Source organism: Prionailurus viverrinus, chromosome A1 (genome assembly GCF_022837055.1).
Source record: "Prionailurus viverrinus isolate Anna chromosome A1, UM_Priviv_1.0, whole genome shotgun sequence".
In the NCBI taxonomy this organism is placed as follows: domain Eukaryota; kingdom Metazoa; phylum Chordata; class Mammalia; order Carnivora; family Felidae; genus Prionailurus; species Prionailurus viverrinus.
The window spans coordinates 110252777-110280730 of record NC_062561.1 but is presented as its reverse complement, the minus strand read 5'-3'; the positions used below and the strand labels follow the sequence as shown (position 1 = coordinate 110280730).

At 50.7% G+C, this 27954-nt stretch overlaps 2 protein-coding genes across 3 annotated transcripts; one reads left to right on the top strand and one right to left on the bottom strand.

Annotated features, from left to right (window-relative positions):
* Positions 1-885: 885 nt before the first annotated feature.
* SHROOM1 (shroom family member 1) lies at positions 886-10586 on the top strand. Of its 2 annotated transcripts, XM_047878387.1 has the most exons (9): positions 887-1150; positions 1552-1705; positions 5093-6101; positions 6192-6247; positions 6477-6686; positions 6878-7444; positions 7565-7679; positions 7786-8058; positions 8178-10586. In XM_047878387.1, the coding sequence occupies exons 3-9, from the start codon at positions 5130-5132 to the stop codon at positions 8508-8510; spliced, it is 2526 nt and encodes an 841-aa protein (XP_047734343.1). In that variant the 5' UTR covers positions 887-1150; positions 1552-1705; positions 5093-5129; the 3' UTR covers positions 8511-10586. The 2 variants fall into 2 exon arrangements, with proteins under 2 accessions (XP_047734334.1, XP_047734343.1); XM_047878378.1 differs by having other exon boundaries at positions 886-1150; positions 5093-6247.
* A 3764-nt stretch (positions 10587-14350) lies between these two features.
* On the bottom strand, positions 14351-17196 carry SOWAHA (sosondowah ankyrin repeat domain family member A). Its single transcript, XM_047868858.1, has one exon. The coding sequence runs from the start codon at positions 17194-17196 to the stop codon at positions 15487-15489; it is 1710 nt and encodes a 569-aa protein (XP_047724814.1). The 3' UTR covers positions 14351-15486.
* Positions 17197-27954: the final 10758 nt, after the last annotated feature.

Below are 27954 nucleotides of genomic sequence, written 5' to 3'. Positions count from 1 at the left end.
GTGCCACCAGAAAGTGGTAGCTTTGATCCTTGGTCTGAATTCTGGGTCCTTGCTATTGCCACCAGCAAAACTTATCATTCAAGGATGCCAGGATGGGGGACACAGTCCCTGCCCTCAGGCACTGGAGAACTGAAAGTGCTCAGCAAAGGGCCCCTTAGTCCCTTCTAGGAATGGAGCATTTCTTGGCAGAGCCAGTAGTCACAGGATAGAGTTTTGTGAAGTAGGGACAAGGAAGGCTGAGGTCTAGCAGGGAGGAAAGCACTGCTATTGGCAGTGAATTTAGAGCATCTCTGAAGTCCGGAGAATCCCAAAGGCAAAGACCTTGAGAACCAGACTCCAAGGCTGGAGTGACCTCTATCCAAGCCACAGGAGACGTGCTTACATGCAGCTCCTAACGAACCCACTGAAGGCAGCAGAAGCCAATACACAATGCACCCCCTGTGGTTCAGGTGGCTGGCCAGAGGGCCTAGATTAATGCGGGTAGTAGGAGAAATGGAGAAAAGGCGTGCAAAAATCGGAGATAAGAGCCTACTGTGGGAGTCAAAGAGCTGGACGAGTTTTGGAAATGGAGGATGTGGAGGGGGAGAATTGGTACAGGAGTAACTTAGCATCTGAACTGCACACAGGAGAGGAACAGAGACACCAGCCCCCCGGGCCGATGTGTTTACTCAGCTAAGCTTGAAAGGAATTGTGGCCGTCTGGTGCCCTTGGGGCCCGCTCAGGGGTTCCCTACCGAGGGGGCTGTCGGGACCCCCAGGGACCCGAGCCCGCGCACCACTGGCGCTGAAGACACGCCCGCCGGCTCAGGCGGCGCTGGAGGCGGACGCGCGAGGGCCGCGGTCGCCCTTCCTCCTCCCCCTCTCCCGCTTCTCCGGCGGGGAGTAGGAGGCTTGTGTCCGGCGGGGGAACGAGTGTCCAACCCCCGGGCCCGGGGCTAAGGCCGGAGAGCGGACCCCACGGGGTGGGGGGCGGGGCGCGGGCGATCCCGGGGGCAGCGCCGCCACTCCGCGCTCCCGCTCCCGGTGGCCGGACGTGGCACCTCCCCCGCGGCGGCCGGAGCCTGGAGGTGGGGTCGGGAGCCGGAGCCCGGGGCTCTGATGTCACCGCGCGGCCGCCGGCGCCCAGGAGCGCGTCTCGGGCTGGAGTTCAGGTACGCTGCGGGGCCGACCGGCGGGATCCCCTTCCCAGCGGGGGCAGGACGCGCCCCGCGGCGGGGAGGGCTGGGGGTTGGGGCTGGGGCGCCGCGGAGCACCCGCGAGTCGTTAGTCTGGAGGTGTTCGCCCCGCGCCTAGTCTGGACTGCGCGGGTCGAGTCGGGCCCTGCGTGCGGGTACTTTTGGCTGAGCGGGCGGGGAGGACGCAGACACCGAGACTGAGGGTGCCGGGGGGAGCGCGCCGTGTGGCCAGCGCACGCAGCGGGGTCTCTGTCCGCGACCCCCGGCTCCCGCCCTGCGGCCGCCGAGCCGCGGAACAATGCGGGCCCCCCTCGCCCAAGCTCCCGCAGTCTCCCGCATGGGTCTGAGCCCTCCTTCCCCAACGCTGCACTCCACAGGAAAGGCCCCGAAATGTGCCGGCCCGCGGCCATCGGCTCTCCCGGCATCCCCGGGGTCCCGCTATCGCGCCACACCGCGTGACTCTGCCGCCCCCTGCGGTCGCCAGGCTTGCGCCTCTCTCCCGCCTCGACTCTCCAGAGCTCGAAGCCCCAGGTATGTGGCCCGCCCACGACCGCGGCCTCCTCTCCCCGGGTGCAGGCAGCATCCCGCCTTTTCTGCGCGCGGCGCGGCCCAGAGCTCGAGTCTCTGGGGACTCCATGTGGGCTAGAGCGACGGAAAACGGAGGCTGCGCGGGCTGCACCATCGGGGAGGACCAGCCTGGAGAAAGGGCCCTCAGGGGATGGGAGAGCCCGCGGAACTTCCCCACATCTGGGGCGCTGGCATTCAAGACGCGTCCCTGGACCCAGAAGCTGTGGCAGGGACACTGCGGGTGCAGGCAGTGTCCCCACAGTGAGCCTAGTTCTGAGGGAAGAACCATCCTAGAGGGGTGGCCTGGACAGCCTCTCCATAGAGAGGTCAAATGTGAGGTGGCCTTTGAGATAGTGTGCTTTAATTCCTGGTCATCGTTGATCATGTGAGGTTGTCTACCCTTCTGGTCACCTTACCTGTATTGGTGAGGTTTGAGGAGCCAGAAAGCTGTCTTCATCTATTTCCCTAACATCATCTCACTAAAAACCTGAGTTGGCCTGCTTGCCTGGTCCAACCTCTCTGCTGAGGTCTAGACCCACATCCCAACTTCCCAGCTTCCCAAACTTGCCACAGAAACTATAAAGCCCACAGGCCCCAGACGGAATGAGCACTGGACCCCTGGCCAGTCCCCATCCCAGCTTCTTCCTTCCTGAGACTGTCACCTCTACCTCCCAGGCCTCCAGCTCTGAACACTGAAGTCATCTTGGTCTCCTTTTCCTCTCTTGCTCTTTCATTCAGAGGATGAGTATATGTGACCTCCACCTGCTGGACCCCCATCTGGCAGTTTTCTAGCAAGGATTCCATGCTGCCCACCCCCACCCCCACCCCAACCCCCCGGCTCTGGAGAGGCTTGGCAGAAGGCCTGAAGAGCTCCTTGAGCTCTAGGCTTTGGACTTCACTTCTATGTAGGTACTGGCTCTGCAGCCCCCGCCCACAGCTGACACTAATGCGGGTGCTAGGGCTCCAGGGGTGCGGCCACCCCCAGCCACAGTGGCTGGCTGGACAGCAAGAGGCTCCTGCAGCCCATCAAGTGTGCAGACTCCTTGTTTTGTGTGTTGAGACCCCACAACACACTAAAGGAGCTGCATCCTCATAGCACAGCAGTGAGCATCCTGCATGGTTATCAGTCTCCTGGGGCCACCGTTAGAAAAGTATCCTCAAGACAAGTTAAGGGTAAAAAGCAAACGTATGTGCACACAGTTTTATTTTCTTATCCATTCAAGCTGTTTTTATTTGGTGACCTCAGAATCCTCGGTGAACACAATAACTCACAAATAAGATAAAATTTTCAAGGCCTTTTTGGAGGAACCTTTTTTATATCTGAACAGTCACTTGCCTATAGATGCAGGAAGCCAACAGTGGACAGACATAGGTAGCATGAGTCAGAGGAAACAATACTCCCAAGCTGGAATCAGAATAGGAAGAGAGAGGGCTAGTGTCCAGGTGCCTAGGGTGGGTTTCCTAGAGGAGGTGACTGTCCTCACCAGAGCTGCTACTCAGAGTGGCTTCTGGTCTTCCTCAAGTCCAGAGAGTGGAAACACTCTGCAAAAGAGGCCCCCAAACCTGACCGTGAGGACCAACCTGCTGGGCTGGTCTTAGTGGGCATAAAGATGCCTCCAAGTCAGCAATCTCAAGATGCTCTGGTCCCAGGTCAGCTGACAGCCACTCCTGAGAACGTTGCAGGTACTGCCTCTGCCTTCTAGGAAACACTGTATCCTCACTCCTAACTGCCCCTACTGCCTGTGACCTGCACTCTGTAGCATCTGGGGCCTTGGGGAAGGGGGTGAAGGGTGACCATGAGTTCCAGTTTAGGCAGCTCAAATAAGTCTGCTTTTCAGTACCCGCTCCAGCTGCCAGTCACCCTCCTCTGCACCCCTTACCAAGCCAGCTTAGGCAAAGCAAGCCCTTCCCCTCCCCAAAGTCTCCAGAGCCCTTATGGAACCTCAGTTTCCCAAGACTCAATGCACTCCCACTCAATGCAACTCCTCCCCACTCTCTCTTCTTGGCCCTGGGGAGGTACTGATTTCTGGCCTCTCCTGCTGCACCTGTGCTTGCCTGCTCTTTTTGCTCCTGATGATGCATGAGAAACCTGGGCAGTGGCAGTTGCCTCATTCATTCTGTCCCCATTCACCAGAAAAGACAACTAGGGAGAGAAGAGTGGGCAGAAGCAAAGGAACTCTCTTCCTTCTCCACCAAAGCCACCCTCCATGCACTCATTGCAAATCTACTCCTTTCCGTGCCATTCAACAACTATTTCTTTAACATCGACTTCATGCCAGGCACTGAGGGGACAGAGATGAGTAAGTGCAGAGCCTGTTCTCTGGAAGCTCAGGGGTTGGAATGGGAAGAGGGAATCAAAATTGCAAGTAAGCCAACAATTACATAGGGTGATGAGTGCTGTGTTGGGGGGAAGCTTAGGACACCGTAGGCGGTCCCAAAAGGTCTGGAGACCTTTAAGCTGGTCCCAGTAGGAGGAGTAGCAGGACAAAGTCTGGGGTGTGAGGCTCCAAAGCAGAGACCATATTATTCTGGAATCTGCCAGTATTTTGAGAGGAGGTGAGGGTGACTATTTCCCACAGTGGAGTTTGGGCTTTGTTGGAGGACTCAGGCAGTTGGGGGGGGGGGGGTGTGAGGGTAAACTGACTTTCAGCAGGGTTTGCTTCTAGGAAATTGATTCTGGCTGCAGTAAGCTTGGAGGCAGGCCCAAATTCCAGGCCGGGCTCTGCTTCTTACCAGCCGTGTGCCCCTGGGCAAATCATTTCCCCCTAAAACCCTCCATGTCCTCATCTGTAAAATGCAGATAGCAGTTATAAGGATCAAGATAAATATTTATATAAAGCACTGGGAACATAACTGACACAGAGGAGGAAGGGAGGCTGTGAAGCTGTCCCTACCACCTGACCTGGGTCTTCCCCCCCCCCCTCCTTTCTTGGCTCCCCTGTGATCTCAGAACGTTCTTGACCATTGTTTATCAGGGAAAGATCACATGGAGAAGCTAACAAAGCTGGCAGGAAGCAGCCTGGGTGGGACTGGGTTGGGGAGGGAAGGAATATGGGTACATTCTCAGCGCTCCAGGAGGTGCCAGGGTAAAGGTGGGCTACGGGCCAGGAGAACCCCAGGAGGGAATGGGCCAGTTGCCAATTCCTTCCCCTAAGCTAAGGGAGAATAGTTAAGGCCCTCAAATTCCGCTCCCAGGGGCTGGCCCCACCGCCTATGCCATCCCTGACCCGGGAAATAGCAGCACTAAAGATCCTGTGACCAAAGAGGGGATGTGTAAGCACCTGGCTGTCCCTGTTGGAGTGGCCAGCCTTTCCCGGCTCCTCCCCCACGGCGCCATCTGTGTTCTTCCAGGATCCACGGAGCTGGTCTAAGCACTCACCTGTGATCCATGGAGGCCCTGGGGCCTGGGGGCGACCGCGCCTCCCCAGCCTCGTCCACTCGCAGCCTGGACCTGCGGCGGCTGTCCGCGCGCGCCGACTCGGCCTACAGCTCTTTCTCCGCGGCCTCCGGCGCTCCAGAGCCGCGCACGCCATCGCCTGGAACTGACCTCCTCCCTTATCTAGACTGGGACTACGTGCGCGTGGTGTGGGGTGGCCCAGCCTCCGCCGCGCCCGCCGCCGGCCTTCGGGCGTCCCCGCAGCCCCGGCCCGCGGCCGCCGCGCGCAGTGGGCTGCGGCTCCCAGAGGTCCAGGGAACGTCGGGGCCGCTCAGCCGGCAGGCCACCCCGCTGCTGTTTGCTCTGGCGGCCGAGGCGGAGGCGGAGGCGCGGGCCGTCGAGCCGCCCAGCCCACCGGCCTCGCGGGCTGCCTACCGCCAGCGGCTGCAGGGCGCGCAACGGCGGGTGCTCCGGGAGACGTCCTTCCAGCGCAAGGAGCTCCGCATGAGCCTGCCCGCCCGCCTGCGGCCGGCTGCACCCGCGCGGCCCCCCGCGGCGCACCCGCGCTCCGCCTCGCTCAGCCATCCGGGCGGGGAAGTGGAGCCGGGGCGCTCTGGGGCTCCCGCGCGGGGACCAGTCGGCCGGGGGCGCCTAGCCACCCAGCAGCGGAAGTGGTGCTTCTCTGAGCCAGGGAAGCTGGATCGCGTGGGTCGAGGCGGTGGATCTGTGGGGGGATGTTCGAGTGACGCCTGCTCCAGCTCTGGCTTTGCCGGGCCCGAGCCCCAGGAGCGCAGGGTGCTGGCAGGGTTGGAAGATCACCAGATCAGATGGCTGCCTGAGACGCAGCCTCGAGGCACAGAGGATCCAGAACCGCGGTCCCTGAAGTTCGGTGACGCCCATAGGCCTTCCAGACGGAGTCGGAGCGCTTCAGGCGAAGTCTTGGCTCACTGGGGAGGTTCAGGAGGGGTCACGCCCATTGTTCAGGTGTGGAAGATAGGCTGCAGGGTTGGGGTAGGGGACATCTGGGAAAATGAAAACTTGAGCTACATTTCAAGCAACTGTTTGCCTTTCCAGGTTGCTCCCCAAGGAGCAGAAACCCCCAGACTGTTGTTTCAGACCAAACTTTCCAGGTGAGCGACATGGACCACCAGGGGACCAGAAGTTGGAGAGAAGCAGTTTTCATAGCTCTTGTCCAAGAAAAGAGAGGGCTCATCACCTACCCTCAGTTTGGGCCTTCTGATTTTGTCTTTTACAAACGACATCCCTTACTATTCCCCCCACCTCCTGCTGTGTCTTCTGGTGCAGCACCTAGAGCTTCCTTTCTGGTCACTGTAGTCAGTGTGGGGTCCCTTCCTCCAGGTTCCTGACTCAGAAGGAAGCTGCAGTGTTGTGTTCTGCCGAGTGCCTCCAGAGCAGTCCTGCAGACCGTGAACAGAGGGTCTCAGAGACATGCCTTGGGTCTACCCGACTCCCTTCCCTTCCTGATGATGAGGTTTTCCTGGAAGACGTCCCCTTGGTCAGAATGAGATCACCTCCAGACACCCATGCGCCCACAGGAAACCCAACCAGGTGAGTTGCCTCTTGCTTCCAAGCTGAATGAGATACCTCTTTCCCACACATAACAACAAAATTCTAGAGGGCAATGGAACCTTCTCCAGCCTGGCAGCCTGGCTTGTGGGGATGGAGACAGGTGGCCCTTGTAGGCCAGTGCTTGTCTTTGGACAGAGTTTTTTCTTATTCATTGTCTCTTCCACTTCCAGTGTCCATGTCTCTGACCAGCAGTATGAAACCGGCTTGGGCCAGGGGGTTGACCAAGCTGGAGTCCCCCCAGAGCACCCCCTCCATGAGCACCCAGAGACTGCAGGGGCAGATGACAGCTGGTGGAGGATAAATGGTTCTGTGAGCATTTCCAGGACTACATGCTGTAGCCCCCCTGGGACTGCAAATGGTGACATTCCAACCTTCAACCCCACTGGACTGCTGACCATTGACCCACTTGCAGCTACAGACCCCCTCAAACCTCTTCCAGTTGATGTCCTGGAACCTCCAGGCAACAGTACCCCAGGTGCTCCTGTCCGTACTGCCCTAGCTTGGGGCACTGGCCAGCCTGTTTCCAGGCCAACATGGCGCAGTCTGCGCCTTGAGGAGCTGGTTCAGGAGCTGGCCAGACTGGATCCCTCTATGAGTGACACACTCACTTCCTGTCCCAGTCCAGAGCCACCCCTGGGTCTGCTAGATGGGCTGATTCCTTTAGCTGAGGTCTGGGCTGCGATGAGGCCAGCCGGTGAGGAGGCTGGAAAGGACGCTGCTGGTACTCCTGAGCCAGGGTGAGTGTGGGGGGTACTAGGGACTAGGGGGGTTCTAAGTCCCTGCACTCTGGTGGGTGGCGGGGAGGATAACCCAGGGAGCTCTGGTTTTGTACCCAGGTGCTATCTATTTAACTCCAGCCAGCTCAGGCCAACTTCTCAGGAGATGAGGTCTGAAAACCATACCACCCACCCTGTGCCTGACCAACCCTGTGGTCAGGGTCTCCCTGATCCAAACAGCATCGAAGCCAAGAAAGTGAGTGTGGAGGGGGTGGTGGAGACTGGGTGGGGCAAGAGCCCAGAGTATGGGCTAAGAATTCAGAGTCTGGCCTCACCTTTAAGTACCCACGCCCTCCCTGCAGATGGAGCTAGCCAATCTCCTCCAAAAGATGCTGCGGGACCTTCAGGCAGAACAGGAGCGGCTGCACCGGGTGGCCCAGGATTGGGCCAGGCGCGGGGCTGCTCTGGAGGCGGTGGTGGGCCAGACCTGTGCACCCCGCGACCTAGAGCGGTTCAGCAGGTTCATGGCCGACCTAGAGCGCGTGCTTGGCCTGCTGCTGCTGCTGGGCAGTCGCCTGGCCCGCGTGCGCCGCGCCCTGGCCCGGGAGGGCGCAGACGGCGACCCAGACGAGCAGGTGACAGGGGTTCCGGCCGGGGGAGAGCGGGGTGGTGAGGGGCCTGCCGGCTTCTGGGACCATCCTGGGAACCACGGCGCCATCTCCCTGCTCACGGCGCGCTCTCCCTGCGACTGCAGGCCTCTCTGCTGCAGCGACTCGGTCTCCTGAAACGGCAGCAGGAAGACGCCAAGGAGCTGAAGGAGCACGTGGCGCGGCGCGAGCGGGCCCTGCGGGAGGTGCTGGTGAAGGCCCTGCCCGCGGAGGAGCTGCGCGCCTATCGCGCCTTGCTGGCGGGCAAGGCCGCCGTTCTGGCCCAGCAGCGCAGCCTAGACGAGCGGGTCCGGCTCCTTCAGGACCAACTGGACGCCGTCAGGAGCGACCTTGGCCGTCGTCCCCTGCCTCCCAGGATGACCTTGCCCCCAGAGACCCGTTCTCCAGATAAACCGTCTTTCCCTCTGCCCCTCATCTAATTACAGGCAGTGGGGGTGGGGAGCATTTCTCTGCGCCTCACCGACGTAACTGGGGGTGACGCTTGTTTACTCGGTGCTTTTCCCTTGGGGCGGGGAAGACCCTGACGGGTCTTCCCAGAATTCTTCTAAGTGTTTTCATGTGGTCTTACCCAAGTCTTGTGGATTATTTGGTAATTAATTTATGGATTTTTACAACTGCAGTATTTCCCCTTTTTGTGATGAGAGACTCAGTCCAGGCTGGTTGGAGGGAGAGGAGACAAATTAGAGGAGCATTTAAATTTAAGATGAAAAACGGTCTTTTTACTTGTCTTTTCTTTCTTTCTCTTAATAATAATTGATGTGAGAAATGTGTGTCACCTGGAGGGATCTTGTTTACAGACCATGGACACCAGCCTTGCCTGAGTAGAGCAAAAGAGGGATTTGTTGGAGGGCATCAGTCAGGTGTGGGAATCCCTAGGAAGACTATACAGGCTTGAAACCGGTCGTGACCAAGGGAATGCTGGGCCCTCAACTCAGTTGCCACCAGTAATCCTTCCCAGTTCTGGTGACTGCGTCACGACCACAAAAGCCTAGGCCTGATTGGCCGAATCCAGGTCTCTTTTGCTGGGTTTTACCTCAAGTTGAAGGTGAGGCATGAGGGCCCTGGAAACCTAGAATGTGGGGGCTGAGGACCTGGAGAGGCAGCTGAGCTTGTATGCTAGAGAGGCTGGGGTGGGGGTGCCTTGGGGTTGGGAGTGGGAGAAAGGTGCTGGTGTGGAACGAAACAGAGGACACATACTCCCCTCTATTTGCGCATCAGCCCTGTGTACACAGAATCAATGTTAAGTTCTCAAATATACATGTGAGAATGTGCTTTAGTATTTGCAGCTGCAAACGCCAGGGCTGAGAACATAGTTCATGCAAATGTTCGGTGTATTTTTGGAAGCTGGGCACACTAAAAGGCATGTGTATGTGTATTTAAAGCCAACTGACCCCAAAGTGAGAAATCTCTGCTTCTGGGCTTGTTTTCTGATGCATATTGTCACTAAGTGCAACTGGTTGGGAATTTTAAATGGTCGTATTCATAACAAAGCATTAGTTATAACAGTCGGGCTATTGAGCATAGAACAATGCTAACATTGTGCCTTTTTATAAAAAACATATGGGGCTCCTGCTGAGGCAGTTGTGGGTTCTAACATTATGCTTTGCTTCTCTCCTTTGAACACTGTGGGCGGGGCCTCCGCTCCAAAGTCCTCTGCCTAGCAGGGCAGCTCGCTTTGAAATAGTCTGGATGAAATCTACTTATTTCTGCCTCTTGGCCGGTAGAGTCCCCACTGCATTCTCCCATTGTGATACTCTTAGAAAAACACTTAACAGTCATCAGGCCAACGGAAATTGTGTACTTCAGACAAAGCACTTCCAGCCCGGGATGGGCTTGAGGAGCAGTGCCTGTCATTGTTCCGTTTAACTGCACTTTGGTTCTGTCTGGGGTTTTCCACGGAGAGTTATGAGGCTCCTGTGCTTGTCTTTACCAGATGGAGAGTACGGCCACACCTCCTGCACCCATCTTTCCGTTTTGCCTCTGTCTTCTTCTTTCTCCCTTTTATGCCCCTTCCACACCGTTATTCCCTCAAGGTGCAAGAAGGTGCACTATACATGTTCAGCACTGGCACCACAGGCTAAGACTTTTAGCGGTGCTGTGTGAGCGGGCGCCAGAAGGCCGGTGAATTCGACCCGCCGGGGCGCTGCCAGCAGAGGGCACTGTTCTCTTTGTGATGAAAGCTACCTGTATTTCATAACGCCTCGTCTACAGCTAGGAGGGCTTCTGGGCTAACCACAGGGGCTTTGCCTTCCCTGCTGAGCAGTGCTCGTTAGGCCTGACGGCTGGATCTGAGCCTTTTTGCTTCTGTCGGAAAGGAATTCTGGCCAGCCACTGGGCCTTCGTTGGAAAGTTGTTGGTTAATGAGAAGTGGGGAGCAGGGAAGCCGGGGGTGTTGATATCGAGTTATCAGTATCAAAAAGAGCCTTACTTAGTCCCCCAGGGTGGAAAAGAGGGTTTCATGGGTCTCTTTTGGGGGTTCTGCCTCTGTGTCTTTTTTTTTTTTTAACGTTTATTTATTTTTGAGACAGAGAGAGACAGAGCATGAATAGGGGAGGGACAGAGAGAGAGGGAGACACAGAATTGGAAGCAGGCTCCAGGCTCTGAGCCATCAGCCCAGAGCCTGATGCGGGGCTCGAACTCACGGACCAGGAGATCGTGACCTGAGCTGAAGTCGGAGGCTTAACCGACTGAGCCACCCAGGCGCCCCTGCCTCTGTGTCTTTAAGCGGTCAGCACACACACCTGCTCGCCCCCAGCCCCGCTGCCTTTGGCGGTGTCCCTGGTTTTTTGCAGAGGGGCAGGCTTCGGCTGGCGTTGTTGCTAGGCAACAGCAGTCCCGCGGCCGCCTCCCCAGCTCCCCTAGCCCCGCCCCCGCTGCACCTCCTAATGTGGATTTAATTAGTGTACTTTTTACCTTCAGACTGTGAATTGGAAACGGAATAGGGAAGCAGCGTTCCGCGGCGCCCCAAACCGGCGCGCAATCTGTCTGGAACAGACTGCTCTGCATACGGCGTACCTCCGGGAGCGGCTGCTGTAAACCTCAGGGATCCTCTCGGGAGCAAATCACCTTGCTGTTCATGCACATGTAAATCAGAAGCTTGTGAGGAGATTTAGGTCAAAGATGGTTGAAAATTGCAGAAAGAAGAGACGGAAGGGGAGTGTGGGGGCAGAGGGAGGAGGGGCAGGAGCCAGCAATTGCTGTAAAGCAATCCTCTCAACGCCCCCCACCCCGGTAGTGTTACCATCTCAGGCTGGCTACAGTTTAGACCATCACGGTAGGGGGTTTACCTGTTGTTGCAACTTAAATCAGCACCAACTGGGGGCGCCTGGGTGGCGCAGTCGGTTAAGCGTCCGCCTTCAGCCAGGTTACGATCTCGCGGTCCGTGAGTTCGAGCCCCGCGTCAGGCTCTGGGCTGATGGCTCAGAGCCTGGAGCCTGTTTCTGATTCTGTGTCTCCCTCTCTCTCTGCCCCTCGCCCGTTCATGCTCTGTCTCTCTCTGTCCCAAAAATAAATAAACGTTGAAAAAATAATTAAAAAAAATAAATCAGCACCAACTGTCCTCTAGGAAGACCCCCCCCTCCCCCCGCCACCAGGAGATATCTGGACAAATTCCAACCCTACCCCCGTACCTGCCCGACTTGTTTCTCCATCTCTTCCTTTTTTCCTCTTTCCTGTAGTAACACCTGAGGCCACCTCTGCTTCACAGGCTCAAGTCCAGAGATGTGGTAGTTCTGGAAGGGTAAGGCCAGGACAGAGGTTCAAGGCAAAAAGCTATCTGGAGAACCATAAAGAGTCTATTTATGAAACCATTTTAAAAGGTCAAATAATTTCTTCCAGGAAAAGGTGAAAAAAAAAAGGGGGGAGGGGGCGGAGAATATGGGTCCTGGGTGGTCCCAGCTTTATAATTGTGTTGAGAAGTGCTTTCAGTCCAGCTGGCTGAATGACATCTGGTTAGGTCTGGAAGGCGGGTTAGGGATGCTAGAGGAATGTGTATTAAAGAAAGACATTGTGGTATCTATTTTTAACTAAAGTGATATCATACAGAACATGAGATAATCTCCTTTTGGTGGGAATATTTTTCCCAGCAGCTGCCATTGTTACTTATGTATACAGATACTAACATGGTAAAAGAGTGCTGATCGTGTAAAGCAAAGCCACAAGTCAGAGCTATTTGGTTTTGGAATGCAGCCAGATACCCCTATGGGACCAACTGGGCACCCGGGTGATATTTCAGGATGGTGTTGCAGTTCCCAAGGAGCTATACCTACTTCTTTCCTATGCCCCACCCTCCTCACAGCCTGTAGGATAGGTACGGCCAGTCTTATGTCCCATGAAAGAGGGAGACAGAGTTTGGAGAATTAGGTGATTTGCCTAAGGTCACTAGATGAGTAAGGGCTGAGATAAGACCACCTCGCTTTTCTGCACCAGGACACTGTGATGGAAAAGAGCACCAGAAGGCCATCCCTTTCTGACAGTCACTAGCTGTGAAGCCTGGACAAGATACTTACAATTTGTTGTGGTGTCAGTTTCCTTGCTTTAAAATCAAGATACTAACAGAACATACTTTATAAGGTTGAGGTTAATACTTGTGCAGTGGTTAGAAGCATGCTGGTGCTTAATAAATGCAGGCCATATGTATATCACCACATATACCCTGGTCTTCATTAGATAAGTGAGACACGTTTAAGAACAACCCCCAGCCTCCCTGAAAGGAAGTGTAAACCTTTATTTAAAAGCTTGCTCTGGGTGACTCATACACATCTATATCAATGATCAACTTCTCCTGCATTAAAAAGAGTGATTCTTTTCCCTGTGATGATTCTAGCCAGCTAAATTGTCTTAACTTATAAGCAACATTTATTTATTTATTTATTTATTTATTTATTTATTTATTTATTTAATTAATGTCATTTGTTGGCAATACCCCTCACAGGTATACCTCCTGCTAGGCAATATATGTTACTTGAAAACTTTCCATATGCATATCAAAGTGTAATTTCCTACTGATTTACTCTATAGTTTTAGAAAGTCTTGACCTGTAAGGAAAACACAGTGGTTTTTAACCTAAGTTTTAGGCTTATTGATCCTGAACTCCTGCCAAATGTTTTACTTCACTTGGAAGGCTTGCAGCATGCCCTTCTGAAACACAAAGATTCTTCTGGCAGCTTAAGTAACCCTCCTCTGATTTGAGTGTGCAATAAACATTAGTTCCTATTATTACTACTTTGCTGGTTTAGATTTTGTCTTTCTCCAGGCAGGTCATACCTGTGTTTGTGACCTTTGTTATACTTTTTCAGTCAAGCCTCTCTTTTACCATGGAAAATCTCTAATATTTTATTCCATCTTCTACACCTTCAGCAACTGAGATTGCTATAATTATTGCCTCCCACAATTTTTCTGCAGAGGCAGATTTAATTTGCATTTTTAAATAATTTATGCAGTTTAGCTAGAGTTCCAGGCAAGGAAGGTAGAAAGGGTCAGATTAGAGCCTACATTCATCTATTTTTTTTTTTTTTTTTTTGGTAACTGTGTGTGGCTGATGCCTTTATTTTGCAGATCAATTCAAACTCTTTCAATAATAGAATGCCAGGAAGAGAATGAAGAGAAACTGAAGGAATTTAGATTAGAAGACAGAAAAATACAGTAGCAAGAGCTGTAGAATGTTGAAGGGGAGTGCATTATCACACAAGCAGGAACAAAATGAGAGACTTGTTTATTTCATTGCTTAAATCAAAACATTCCATTAAGGATTGCCTTAAATAATGTCAGATGCCTCACTGATATATATGGAAGGGAGGAGCCGCACTCTCCTCTGCCACAAGAACTATTTGATAGAAGTAATGACATGCAGACACAGTTCGCAAAAGCAGAGCATTACCACAATAAGATATACAAAAAGGCTGGTTGAGCAAATAGATTCCCCATCTTTCAAAGACAAAAAGAGCCACTATAGTTACAATGTGTTGAGCCTGGGACCTCTTGGTGGTATCTACAAACCTTCGCAATTATAGATGTGAGCAAATGTCTGGGGAAGTTAGGCCATTCCTCTAAGTTCACTGAGCAAAGAAATTCTGCATTTGCTATTTTGGAATAAGTTGTTTGCTTTCAGATGGCTTTTATGATTATTTATTTTTGACAGAGAGAGAGAGACAGAGCATGAGTAGGAGAGGGGCAGAGAGAGAGGGAGACACAGAATCCCAAGCAGGCTCCAGGCTCTGAGCTGTCTGCACAGAGTCCGACGCAGGGCTCCACCCAGGCTGAAGTCAGACGCTCAACCTACTGAGCCACTCAGGCGCCCGCTTTCAGATGGCTTTTAAAGATGGATATAACATACTTTTTGTTTTTATAGAATTTTCACATAAAATAGTAGCTCTTTAAGTGTACCCACTATTATTTAACCAGTTATTTTTCTGGTGTAATGCTATGACATTTTTTTCTTTGAATATTTACGTACTGCATCGAAAGGCTCAGCCAGATTTGAAAAACCAGATTCAGGAACATGGCACAATGGTGCATTCACAAATAAATCACACTTAAAAAATTAAATATTCATGCCAAATCAAAAAAATCACCCACCAGTGCCAAAGACATTTTGTATTTCATCATAAAGACAATCACAAATTAAAAGTATTTGCCAAAATGCCTCTTTCTCTCAGTTAAATCATTCTTTCTCCCAAGATGCACTTGCTTCCTAATATTTAGCATTCACAGCACAACTGAAATTAATTACATTCACAATGGTCACATTCTGTCTCCAAGACTCTCTAGAATCTTGAACGCCTAAAATGAGGTAGGTAAAGGTTTAAGGGTTTTGTTGGTTGGGACTAATTTCCTTTAGATCTTGATCATCTGTTTTTTAAATAGAACTCCAAAATATTTAGCAAAAGATTGAAAATGAGCATTTTGCCTAAAAATGGAAAAATATAATTTCAAAAGGCTATTATGAAAATTGTTTTACCTCATTTCAATTTAAAAATAGGATAAAAGCATCAGATTACAAAACCACTCTGTATCTTAAAGCTCACAAACTATCCAACACCACACAACATTTAGAAACCCTTGCTCTAGTTCTGGCTTGGGAGTGTGTAGATGCAGAGGTCCGGGTAACTCATGCAGGGGCCCTTGACTTCTGATCCTAAAATTCAAGTCTCCCAAGTTCAAGCCTGATTTCTGGAATTTGTTATAGGTGGCGCTCTCTCAGATCTTGATTCCCATCTTCGCAGACAGATCAAGCTTCCTGCAGAAGCTAGAGGCGTAGGCCCACCTGGGTAAAACAGGCTGCAGTGGAGAAAGCTGGAAATAGGATGTAGCCACAGGTGTTGAGCCACTGTTCTGGGCAGGCTTGGACTGAGGGGCAGGCTGGGTTACATCAACCAAGCTAAGCCTCAGGGACCGTCAGGTTGTGGGAGGCAGGCTGGGCACTAGCCCAGCGAAGGGCCCCGGAGTAGGTCGACGAGAGATTTCTGAAAAAGCCGGTAGGCCACTGCGGGTCTTAGTCTTTTTACGTGGAGCCATGGGCGAGGCACCCAAGAACTTGCTCAAGGAGCCTGACTTCCTCAAGCCCCGAGCCAGGTCTTGGAGCATCAGGTCGTCGGCCAGGACACCCAGAAACGCGCTGGTGGTGGAACTGAGGATGGTGGCAGCCACTTGCACCGGGCGCCGGGTCGTAAGCGTGCCACCACTAGCTCCGGTAGCATCGAGCTCGCTAGAGCTTCGAAGGCTTGGGTCGCCGAGCAGGCGGCGGAGCGCGTAGGAGGCGCCGGGCGGCAGGTATTGGTAGGCGCGCCGCCCGCTATGGTCACGCACATGCACCTGCGCACCCAGGCGCACCACCAGCAGCACGGCGGCATCCTCGTGGCCGTGCAGAGCGGCCAGGTGCAGTGGCGTGTAGCCGCCGTGTGAGCGCGCGTTCACGTCTACAGGCGCGCCCCCGCGCCGCGCGACCTCCACCAGCTGCAGCGCCATCTCCCGGTCTCCGCTCTTGGCGGCCCAATGCAAGGCCGTGAAACCAGATATGAAGTCGCGCTTGGCCGCCAGGCCGCGGTCGCGCAGCAGCAGCCCGTGCAGCTGGTGGGTCCAGCAGCCCGCGGCCGCCCGCACTAGCCACTCGTGCTCGGTCGGCTCCAGAGGCACGGCGGACGGCGGCGGCGCGGCGGGCACTTCCTCTGTGTCTGGGCTCAGCAGGCGCGGGCCGGCGCGCGACAGGCGCCTCAGGTGTGGGGAGCGGCCCGGGCCCAGGCTGAGGCCCAGGCCAGACTCTTCCACCGAGAGCCGCCGCAGCAGCAGTGGGGAGCTCCGGGGGCTCGGTTCTTCCGACAGCTGCCGGCGCAGGCCCTGTTCCTCGGCCCGGATCCGGAGGGCGGAGGGGGCCGGAACGCAGCGCACCGGCAGCATGCAGGGCTTTGGCGGCGGCGCGTGCCGAGGGAGTGGTAGGGCTTCTTTCGTGGCTCCATGCCCAGGTTCCTGGTCCGGCGACTCCGCTTGGGACAAGACCTCCTCCGACGGTGACCTAGACGGCGGGGCCACGTCTGCAGAGAGTCCCTCAGAGGGCAGGGCTAGCTCAAAGGCTGGAATCTGGGAGTCGGAGGGTCCCCCTGACTGCTGGGCCAGACCTAACAACAGCTCCCCGTTCGGCTGAGTGGGCTCAGAGGCCGGATCCCCGGGGGTGTCCTGTGGCTCTAATGGCTGGGCCGGGTCCTCAAGTGGTTCCACCAACTGCTGCTCTGCAGGCAGGGATGGAACCCCCGAGCCGGGGGTTTCCCCCTCTGAGACGGAAGTGATGTTCGACGGAGGGTCTGGTATCGCGGGGGTGCCGGGGACGCACGAGGCCAGAGGCTCTGGTCCCTCCCGGGGCCTAGGTTTCTTCCTCAGCACCACGAACTTGACGCCGTCAAACTCCCTCACCACAGCCACGTCGTTGACAAACTGCTTGAAGCGGTCCCTGCGGGCGGCACGGCCGCGCGGGTCGCCGGCATCCAGGAGCGGCTTAAAGCGGCTCACCAGATCCGAGTTGCGCACCTTGCCGCCGTGTTCCTGCAGGAAGCCCAGCACCGCCGCCTGGCTCACTCCGGCGGCCGCGGCGGCGGCCGCGGCGGCTAGCGCCATGGTCAGTCCCGTCCCGCGGGAGAGCGGAGGCCACCCCCTGCCACCCGCCCTCGGTTCCCGGCTGCCGGGGCAGGTGGACGTCGCCGCGCCCGCTGGGACGATCCGGAGCAGAGGTTCCGGGAGTCACGTACTCCTCCGCCACGCTCACCTGTTTTCACTGAGGCGGGACGGGCGTGACCATGAAGCTGGACCCCGGTCACGCCCGCGCCGCGGGGCCCGGGTGTCTCCTGGAGAAAGGTGCGGGGGGCCGCGGCGCGCGCCCACCGCCTCCGCTGCGCCAGGCCCCCAGTCTTCGGGGTAGGTTTCTGCCTTTGTATTCTGTCCAATGGGCGCCAGGCTCCATCGCCCGTGCTCGGTGCTCGCCTTACAGGTGACGGTTGCCACCAGGGCCGCGGAGGGAGTGGGGGAGCGGAAATTATCCACTGCACCCCTCCCGAGCCGGGAATTAAAGGCGCAGTGCCATGGTTCAGCTGGCTCCCGGTTGCTAGGTGGGCGTGTTTCCCAGGGATGCCGTGGTCGACCGGAGAGGGAAGGATTTTTATTTCCATAAGGAATAGTTAACCACCACAAAATATCAGGAGATTACTTAAAAGCAATATTTTATTTAAAGACCATCGGTATCTTTCCAATTGTCGATTCCTCTGCGTTTCACGGAGGAAAACGGCTTCTTGCAATCTGCAGCAAAGACAATTCATTGTGCATGGCCATGTATGTTAGCCGAGGTTTAGAAGAGACGTTTTAATTTTTTTTTTTTTTTTTAGTGTTTATTTATTTTTGAGACAGAGACAGAGTGCGAGCAGGGGAGGGGCAGAGAGAGAGGGAGGCACAGAATCTGAAGCAGCTCCAGGCTCTGAGCTGTCAGCACAGAGCCCGACCCAGGGCTCTAACTCACGAACCGCGACATCATGACCTGAGCAGAAGTCGGAAGCTTAACCAACTGAGCCACCCAGGCGCCCCTAGAAGAGACGTTTTAAAAAGCAGTAGTTTCATGATAAAATAGTACATTTTCACATGGAATTTTGAGAATAAAACCACAAAAGACACAATGAAGAAGAAACATCACTTGAAATCACCATTAACGTTTTGAAAGAATTGTTCTTCTCCACCATACACATGAGTATGCTGTGCTTTAAAACAAGGAAACAAAATTATAATTGTGCTGTATTTAAAATTTTTCTTTAATACGTAAATATATATTGAGCACCTAGTTTGTGCCAGTACCTTTTCAGGCTGTAATACATCAGTTAGCAAGACAGATAAAACCCCCTAACCTAGTAGAGCTCATGGGTTGGGGGAGGTGGGGGACAGAAGTAATATGGTGCATTTGAAAATTGTATAATATGCTAGATGAATACTATGGAGAAAATAAAGCAGAGTAAAACAGAGGAGGGGCAGACTGCCATTTTGCACCCTGTGTTCAGGGTAGGACTCTTTTGAAGGTCCCATTATACAAAGACTTGAAGAGATCAGGTAGTTACATAGCTAGGTAGAAGAAGCTTTTCAGCTGAGTAAGCCACCAGGGCAAAAAAAAAAAATAGGATCAGCTTAATTTTCAAACACCATACTACAAGTAGATACCCAGAGTGCCACTCAGTAGTAGTTAGCGAGAATAAGACAGGAGTCAAAATGCCACACTTGAAGCATAGCTCTCTACCTTGGAACTTGCTTGACCTCTCTGCACTTCAGTTTTCTTATCTGTAAAGTGGGGATGATAATAATGCTTACCTCATCACGTCGTTGTGAGGATTAAGTGAGAAAATAAACACAAAATACTTAATACTTGGCCCACAGTGAACATTCAAATTGTTATTAGTTGTATAGCAACTATTATACTATTATCACTGACTAAAACAAAAACGAGAACAGTGAAATATGAAAGACCATCTTTTCCCCAATCCCATTTCCCAGGGTGATTTCTATCTTTAGTCCTATTTCCACAATGCTTAGTATTTAATCTTTTTTCTCCCATTTCATAGTGTGAACATTTTCCTCAATGACAATATCTATTCTTTAAAAATATATGACTTTTGAGCCTATGTGGCTCAGTCAATTAAACATCTGACTTTGGCTCAGGTCATGGTTTCATAGTTCATTGGTTCGAGCCCCGCGTCCAGCTCTACACTGACAGCTCAGAGCCTGGAGCCTGCTTTGGATTCTGTGTGTTTCTCTCTCCCTGCCTCTCCCCCGCTTATGCTCGCGCGCTCTCTCTCTCTCTCTCTCTCTCTCAAAAATAAATAGGTAAACTTTTTAAAAAACATAAAAATGTATGATTTTTAAACTAAAAAAATTTAATAACTTTTAAAAAAAAGATTTTTTTTTTTTTGAGAGAGGGAGAGTGCAAGTGGGGAAGGGGCAGAGAGAGAAGGGAACAAAAAAATCCACAGGGGGCTCTGAGCTGACAGCAGAACTCCTGATGCGGGGCTCGAACTCAAGAACCATGAGATCATGACCTGAGCCAAAGTTGGATGCTCAACTAACTGAGCCACCCAGCTGCCCCTTTAATAAAATTTTTAATGTTTATTTTTGAGAGAGAGAGAGAGCAAGCAGGAGAGGGGCAGAGACAAAGGAGAACAGAGGAAACGAAGCAGGATCTTTGTTAACAGTAGCAAGACAAATGTTGGGCTCGAATTCACAAACTGTGAGATCATGATCTGAGCTGAAGTTGGACGCTTAACCGACTGAGCCACCCAGACGCCTCTAAAAATACATTTTTATTATGGCATCAAATAAATGTAGTAGTATTACACTTTGTTTTCTTATAGTTGGCAGTCTGTATTATTTCCAGTTTTTAATTCTTATGAATGGTGGTGCTCATATACAAAACTTTGTGCGCATTTCTGATTAATTCCTTAGGATAGAATCCTACAAGTCGAATCACTAGGTCAAAGGGAATTATTTTCAAAACTCTTGAAACTTAATGCTAAACTGTTTTCCAGAAAAGTTACAGCCCCATGAAAGTACCTTGCCTTTCCCTCAATGGTGCTGGGTAGGATCTTTTAACTTGTCATTTTCGAAGGTGAAAAGTTGTATCTCACTCTAGTTCCTATTTATTTTATTACTAATGACGTTAAACTTTTCCCATCTTATTTATTGGCTATTTGAATTTGTTCTTTTGTGAATTGCCTTTCTCCCTTTTCCCCATTCATTTTTCTTGTTGATATGTAGTTATTAACCTTTTATTATATATGTTGTCAATATTTTCCAAGTTTGTCATTTGCCTTTTAATTTTGTTTATTGATGACAACCATTTATAAATTGTAGATATTGTATCCTTTTAGCTTAAGAATGTTAGTGCAAAATCAGAAGGTACATCTCCCGGAGAGCCTGTGTGGCTCAGTCGATTAAGTGTCTGACTTTGGCTCAGGCCATGATCTCACAGTTCGTGATTTTGAGTCCCGCATCAGTCTCTGTGCTGACAGCTCAGGGCCTAGAGCCTGCTTTGGATTCTGTGTCTCCCTCTCTCTCTGTCCCTCCATGCTCATGCTCTGTATCTCTCAAAAATAAATAAACATAAAAAAAAAAAAGAAGGTACATCTCCCATTTAAAGGGTAACTTTTAGGGGCATCTGGGTGGCTCAATGGGTTGGGTATCAGACTCGATTTCTGCTAAGGTCATGATCCCAGGGTCGTGGGATTGAGCCCTGAATCAGCCTCCGCACTGAGTGTGGAACCTGCGTGATTCTCTCCCTCCCTCTGCCCCTCTCCCTACCCCACACCCCCTCCGCTTTGTCTGTCTGTCTGTCTGTCTCTCTCTCTCTCTCAAATAAAAATAAACAAATAAATAAAATAAAGGAGAACTTTTGAGGCCAATTTATTTAGTAATATTAAACAGTCTACATCAGAATCATAACAATGCCTTTCAAAGAAGTTCTTGCATTTTAAATATACAATGAGAACAGCAATCAGCTATCATTTATCTAAATAGTTATCTTTAAACTCAGCTTTTCTTTAAAGTCAGCTGAAATCCCACCCCTGTAAAGTCTTCTGCAACTGCTGCAGGTGCAGCTAGCCAGATACTCAGGGGAGAAGGCACTACCTGCCTTTGGGGAGCTCACTGCTTAGTGGACTAGAGAAAAACACAATTATGTTACCTATCCAAATGAAATCAATGTTCAATGGGCTTACCAGCGGGCAGATTCTAAAAGGCATCTGAGGTCTTCAAGAAGCAGGCTATATGAACAATACAGGCAAGGGCTTGCAGGTTAGATGGGGAAGACAGAATTAAGGGTAAATAGTCTAGTGTGTTTTCCATTTGGGTGTGTGTCAGAGAGACAGAAGATAATGTTGGAAAAATAATCTGGGGTCATGGATAGAGGCTCTTAAATTCTAGTTTGGACTTTACCCTGTTTGCAGTAGAATACCGTGGAAAGCTTGCTTGCTTTCTTTTTAAAAAGTAGCTTCGATTCTCTTCTTTTTCTTTTTTCTTTTTTGGTTCTCTGAAAACATTGGGTTTATTTATTTTTTTTATTATTTTTAAAGCTTTTATTTTAATTCCAGTTAGTTAACATAGAGTGTTGTTTTAGTTTCAGGTATACAATATAGTGATTCAACACTTCTGTACATCATGACAAGTGCCCTCCTTAATCCCCCTCACCTTTTTCACCCATCCCCCAACCCACCTTCCCTGTGGTAACCATCAGTTTGTTCTCTATAAGCTTTAGTTATTTTCTGATCATAAAATTGATGATTATGTTTTCCCAATTCTCAATAATTTCCAAAATATAAGAGGAATGGATCACATGTTAGAGAATCATTCTTAACTTTTGTTTATTCTGCAAAGTTTTCTGTATACGTCCGTAGGTATAAACACAGCCAAATATATGTTCTATACAGATGGAATTAGACCACATGTTGTTTCATGACCTATGCTTCTTTACAGCCTGCTATGACCAATGCCAGTACAGCGAATGGATGGTGCCACTGGGGTGGTGGCAGGTCCCTGGGAGAGATGGTAAGGGACACTGAGCTGGGTGGGGGGTGGGCAGAAAGACAGAGATGGATGCCAAAGCTATTTCAGAAGCAGAATTGGCATTATACTCTCTGTTTTCATTCTTAGTCATATTCCCTTTGTTGTGATTTTCATTTCCATAGCTGCTTTTCACATCTTCTAAGCTTTTTCAGGACAGACTGCTGGGTGCCTTGGAGAAATCATTCTGTGATCTCATAGGAAGTGGAGCCTCAATCAACTTGGAATTTTGTTATAGGCCCCTCTCTCCAGGGGGAAGAGGGAGAAAACCCCCTGTTAAAGATCATTACTGATGTATAGAGTTTGAACTCATTCTGATTATGATCACTAAGAATAGACCAGGGATTAAATACTGATTGAAACGGAATTGCTGGTACAAGCAAAGTCTATTGACAGTGCCTAATGGGCTCCAGGCTCTGAGCTACACAAAGCAATGTGCCCAAGGTCACAGTTTATTATTGGCTGAGCCCAATACTAATTTGTACTCGTTTGCCATTTACAATTAGATCACCGATTACGTGAAAACAATGTTCTGAATGTTTAACAAGTAAAGGGGAAAACTCCTCAAGTAAAAATCTAGCTTAAACCTTTATATTTGTGCATCTAAACATACTCAGCTTTACTATTTTAGGTGATTACTTTATAATTCGAGCAAGCATTAAGGCGAGGTTGCCAGTGACATCCAGTTCCCCAGGCTGCTTTTAAATTTTGGTGCCTTGCTGCCAGTGAGGCCGCTGAATCAATTCTTCCAGCGACCAGGCAGTTTGCTCATAAATATTAGGAAAATAAAGTATAAAATGTACATTTATAGCAAGGGTAAAATTTTATAATGTGTCTTGAACATGGGAGAAAGCAATGGAAATTTGTTTTCTATGTCATTTCTCTCATTTCTCACATCTCTCAAACATTTTTTATCTCAGTATCTTAAATTTGAAGGTCAGGGTAGAAGGCTCTTCATATTTTTTAAAGCCACATTTTATTTTATTTATTTATTTTTTTTCAACGTTTATTTATTTTTGGGACAGAGAGAGGCAGAGCATGAACGGGGGAGGGGCAGAGAGAGAGGGAGACACAGAATCGGAAACAGGCTCCAGGCTCTGAGCCATCAGCCCAGAGCCTGACGCGGGGCTCGAACTCACGGACCGCGAGATCGTGACCTGGCTGAAGTCGGGCGCTTAACCGACTGCGCCACCCAGGCGCCCCTAAAGCCACATTTTAAACCATATGTAAGATTTTAAATTCTGCCTAATCTGTATTATATCATGTTATGTTGTATTGTATTGCCTCTTCCAACACACAGTATCCTTTGAACCCCATGCCTGGGCCCCACAGAGACCCATAGTGAATGTTTCATGTTTGTGAGTGTCTGGTCGCTGTCATGGGACCAGAATAGGCCCCTTCCACTAGGCTTCATCCACCACAGTCTGGCCCCTGTACTTCCTGGTGTCTCACCAAAGCGTCATTGTCGGTAAAGAAGAGTGTCTGGGGCCTCTGGGAGCTCCAAGGACATGAAGGGGATGGGCTGCCCAGAGTGGCTGTAAAGGGACTTTGCCCAGATAGCAAGCTTTTGCAGTCATGACTTCCGGAACAAATCATGTTTTGTTCTTGCTTACCAGCCCAGGGGAAGCAAGAAGGGCCTCTTTCTCATCATGCCTGTGACTTGTGAAGCTCACTCTTCTTTGAGGTCAAGAGACTTTATTTCTAAATCTTAATGACAAGTGCCAGATCCCGTGCTGTAAACTCAGTTTTTGCATCTGTGGCTCATTTTTCAGGATGCTTATCAGATTCTGCAGACTTGCTTGGTTGGTTGGTAGGGCACCCGTAGGCCTAGTCTGTGGAGACTTGGAAAGCTGTCTGGCTAGGTGAGTCATGAGGAGATGTGGTCCTTTGCTACCTTCAGTCATCCCTACTTGGCCTGTTTTATTCTCATAGATGAGTTTTGACTCAAAAAAATTGACCCCCCCAGAGGGATATTTTGGGGCTCCTTTTTATTTCCAAGTGAGTCAGTGTCTAGATTAAGAGAGCTTAGTTTGAGAGGTCTGCAATGTACTATTTTAACCATTTCCTTAATTGTAAAGTGGAGTCTTTGCGTGGGTCAGGGTGAACAAAGCAGCGATCCAGAGGCCAGGTATCCATTCCACTACCGGCGCCCGGTTCACATGGGCTGAGAGAAGACAGCGCTGAATGTATGGAAATGTGAGATCCCCCAACAGCATCTGGCTTTAAAGGTGGACAGGTAGAAACAGTTCAAATCTGAAGCCTTGTACTAGTATACTATGTTTAACTTGCCTTCTGTGTAGCAACAGGACTAAAGATAGGAAGAATTCTTACGTATCAACTTATCCAGCTTCCTAGTCAGTGGTTCTAAGAGCTCATTAACAGAGAGCTCAAAATAATTTGAAGTAAGTTACACGAACACACTGAAACTGAGACCCTCCCTTCCAGAAGGGATGTGCTGGGGGAGGAGTCCAGCTGAGGTCTGTGCAGTTGGGGTGTGGCAGGAAGTGGGAGGTGGGTGGTGGGGTGGGCAGGCAGCCAAAGGGCTAATTCCAGGTCCTCATCCAGATCTACCTGCTTGCCACTTGGAGACTATCAGCTAAGTAAATATCGAACAGTTTTATTAACAGCCCTCAGAGTTATAATTTGTGACATGGAACAATGAGCCAGAAACAGGAAGCTGAACTCTGCCTCTCAGGCTATGGTCTGGGGAAGGAGTCATCAATAGTATGGCTTTTACTTACCTGACTGAGCATCAGTGAAATACAAGCAGTGCTACATGAAAACATGGATAACATAGGCCTTTTTCTGGATATCTACTCCCCAGGCGGCTTAGGCTCCCAGAAGCAAGAAGCTGTGTCTCACCAGTTGAGATAAAACTCGAAATGTTCAATAAATACTGATAAGGATGGAATGGCAACGATCTGTCACATAATAGTGACTTTCTTTGATTTTTCGGTTTCAGAGTGGGGTCAGAGGACACTGTCATCAATAACTATTTCAATTTTTTTTTTTTGGTTTATTTTTGAGAGACAGAGGCAGTATAAGAGGGGGAGGAGCCGAGAGGGAGACACAGAATCTGAAGCAGTTTCCAGCTCCGAGCTGTCAGCACAGACCCCAATGTGGGGCTGGAACTCACAAACTGTGAGATCACGACCTGAACCGGAGTCGAATGCTTAACCGACTGAGCCACTCAGGCGTCCCCATCAATAACTATTGAACGGCTGGCTATTCAGTATGTTCAACAGCTATTGATAATGGTGAAACAGTAACAATTTTCCCCATGACGGTGACTCTCATCACTTTGATTGTTCCTTTTCAAAATGGGAATAGATGCTCTGTCCGCATAGCTGACTCTCGCTTGGGGGTAACCAACTTGGACCTGCCATGGTAGGTTACCTTGGTTCAAGAGGCCCCTGGTTGCAGAAGCAAGGAGTGAGGTCACGAGAGGACTGCTTCTTTTGGACTTTTCTGCATGTAGACTTCTGGTGACTTTCTCAGATATTGATGGAATGGAGGTGAGCTTGGCAAGGCTACCGGCACAAGCTACACTAACCCTGCAGGCTTGGGTTCCAGATGGGATGTCTAGAGCAAGAGCAAGGGACAAATACACAGAAGTACTTGGTGGCAGTCGGCAAGAGGAAGGGTTCCACTTCGCCATCCAGTCTCTGAAACACAAGCAATTGAAGGTTTCTCTCAGAAAAAGGCTGAAGGCTGCAGCTCAGCACTGCGTTCTTTCCTCTCTCTTTCCTTTCCCGATTTTTCTTTTCTTTAGTGGTGGCGACCGAATTTCCTGGGAAAAATAATCCTTTCCTTTTTAGCTGGAAAATTTTGGCAAAGTATCACAATGTTCTACTGTCCTCAGAGCTCAACATACTGGGCCTTAGAAACTTTCCAGGGGAGAGACAATAAGGCCACAGTCTGCACAGAGCCTTCTGTGTGACTGTGACAGGGAAGACAAAAACAATCACGTTAATGTTGTTGGTTAGGATTGGGTTTTTTTGCTGCTGCTTCTTTGTGATAGTTGTTCACTATTCTGTTTAAAATTTTAAAGAACATCGTTTATGTCCCCATTAAGATAAATTGTTTATGTCTCAAAGTTAACAAATCCTATGTCTTATTTGTCATTTTTCCATTCAGAAGGTGTAGGGGGTTGAATGGTGGCCCCCCAAAAGATAAGTCTGTGTCCCAGAAAATGAAATGTCTATGTCCTGTGAAAGGGACCTTATCTGGAAAAAAGATCTTTGCAGATGTAATTAAGGATCTCCAGATGAGAACAACCTTGATTATCCGTTGGATGCTAAATCCAATGACATGTGTCCTTCTTTTTTTTTTTTTTTAATTTTTTAACGTTTATTTATTTTTGAGACAGAGAGAGACAGAGCATGAACGGGGGAGGGGCAGAGAGAGAGGGAGACACAGAATCGGAAGCAGGCTCCAGGCTCCGAGCCATCAGCCCAGAGCCTGATGCGGGGCTCGAACTCACGGACAGTGAGATCATGACATGAGCCGAAGCCGGACGCTCAACGGACTGAGCCACCCAGGCGCCCCGACACGTGTCCTTCTAAGACACAGAAGAGAAGTCAGAGAAAAGGAGAAGGCCACGTAAAGACGGAGGCAGAGATGGGAAAGATATAGCCGGGGAAGCCAAGGCACTCCTGGAGCCACTAGAAGCTGGAAGAGGCAAGGAAGGATTCTCCCCTCATGACTTTGGAGGGAGTGTAGCCTGCTGATGCCTTGATCTTGGGTTTCTGGTTTCCAGACCTGTGAGGAAACAAATTTCTGTTGTTTTAAGCTGTCCAGTTTGTGGTAATTTGTCATGGTAGCTACAGGAAAACTAATATAGAAGGTTAGAAAAAAATGGGGGATTTATCCAAATCTTGCTGGACTGGAAGGTTCCCTCCTGAAATGGCTTTCCTCAGGTCTATAGGGCTCAGATGACCCAGGGCTGTGAAGAGACCCGGACCAGGCTTGTCTCAGCTAAAACCCATGGTGTGGCTGCATGTTGGAGAGTCCTGGTGTGCAGATCAAATGTTGGGAGCAAAAATTCCCGGGTAGCATAAAGGCACCCAGACCCCAAGGCAGGCTCCTCATTCTGGGAGGCACTGGAAGTGTTGAGATGGCAGGCCAGGAGACTCTTTTCCTCCACTTGGGAGGAGTGTTTCTTGATAGTTCATTCACTGAACTCCTGGTCTCTGCTCCTCTTCCAGCCATGACCGACTTTGACTTTCCCAGAGCGCCCACCACCTTGCGCTGCCCGCATCTGTCCAGAAGCATCTGCAGAGTGGTATTCCAGGTAGTCATCACCAAGCTGACAGATGATAAACAAGATGAAATATCTTCATACTTCTAGCATGAAAGGATATTAGGGGACAGTTCCTATCCTCTATAAAATTGCCTGGTAGGGAAAGCAGGCACATAAAAAGAGATCTATGGGAGGATGTGCTCAGGGCTAGACAGAGATCTCTTAGCATACGGGGGTGCCCAGAGGAGGGAGCACATCTTGGGAGAATCTGAAAACTTTCTTTTTCCTTTTTATTTTATTTTTTTTAAGTTTATTTTGCGAGGGACAGAGAGCGAGCGTGTGGGGGAGGGGCAGAGCTAGAGGGAGAGAGAGAAAATCCCAAGCAGGAGCCCTGGAGTCAGTGAGCAGAGCCTAATGCATGGCCCCAGCTCACAAAAGCGTGATATTGTGACCTGAGCTGAAATCAAGAGTCGGATGCTAAACTGACCGAGCATCCCTAAAATCTGAAAACTTTCTGAGAAGACAAGAGATTTGAGCCGAGTCATGACCAG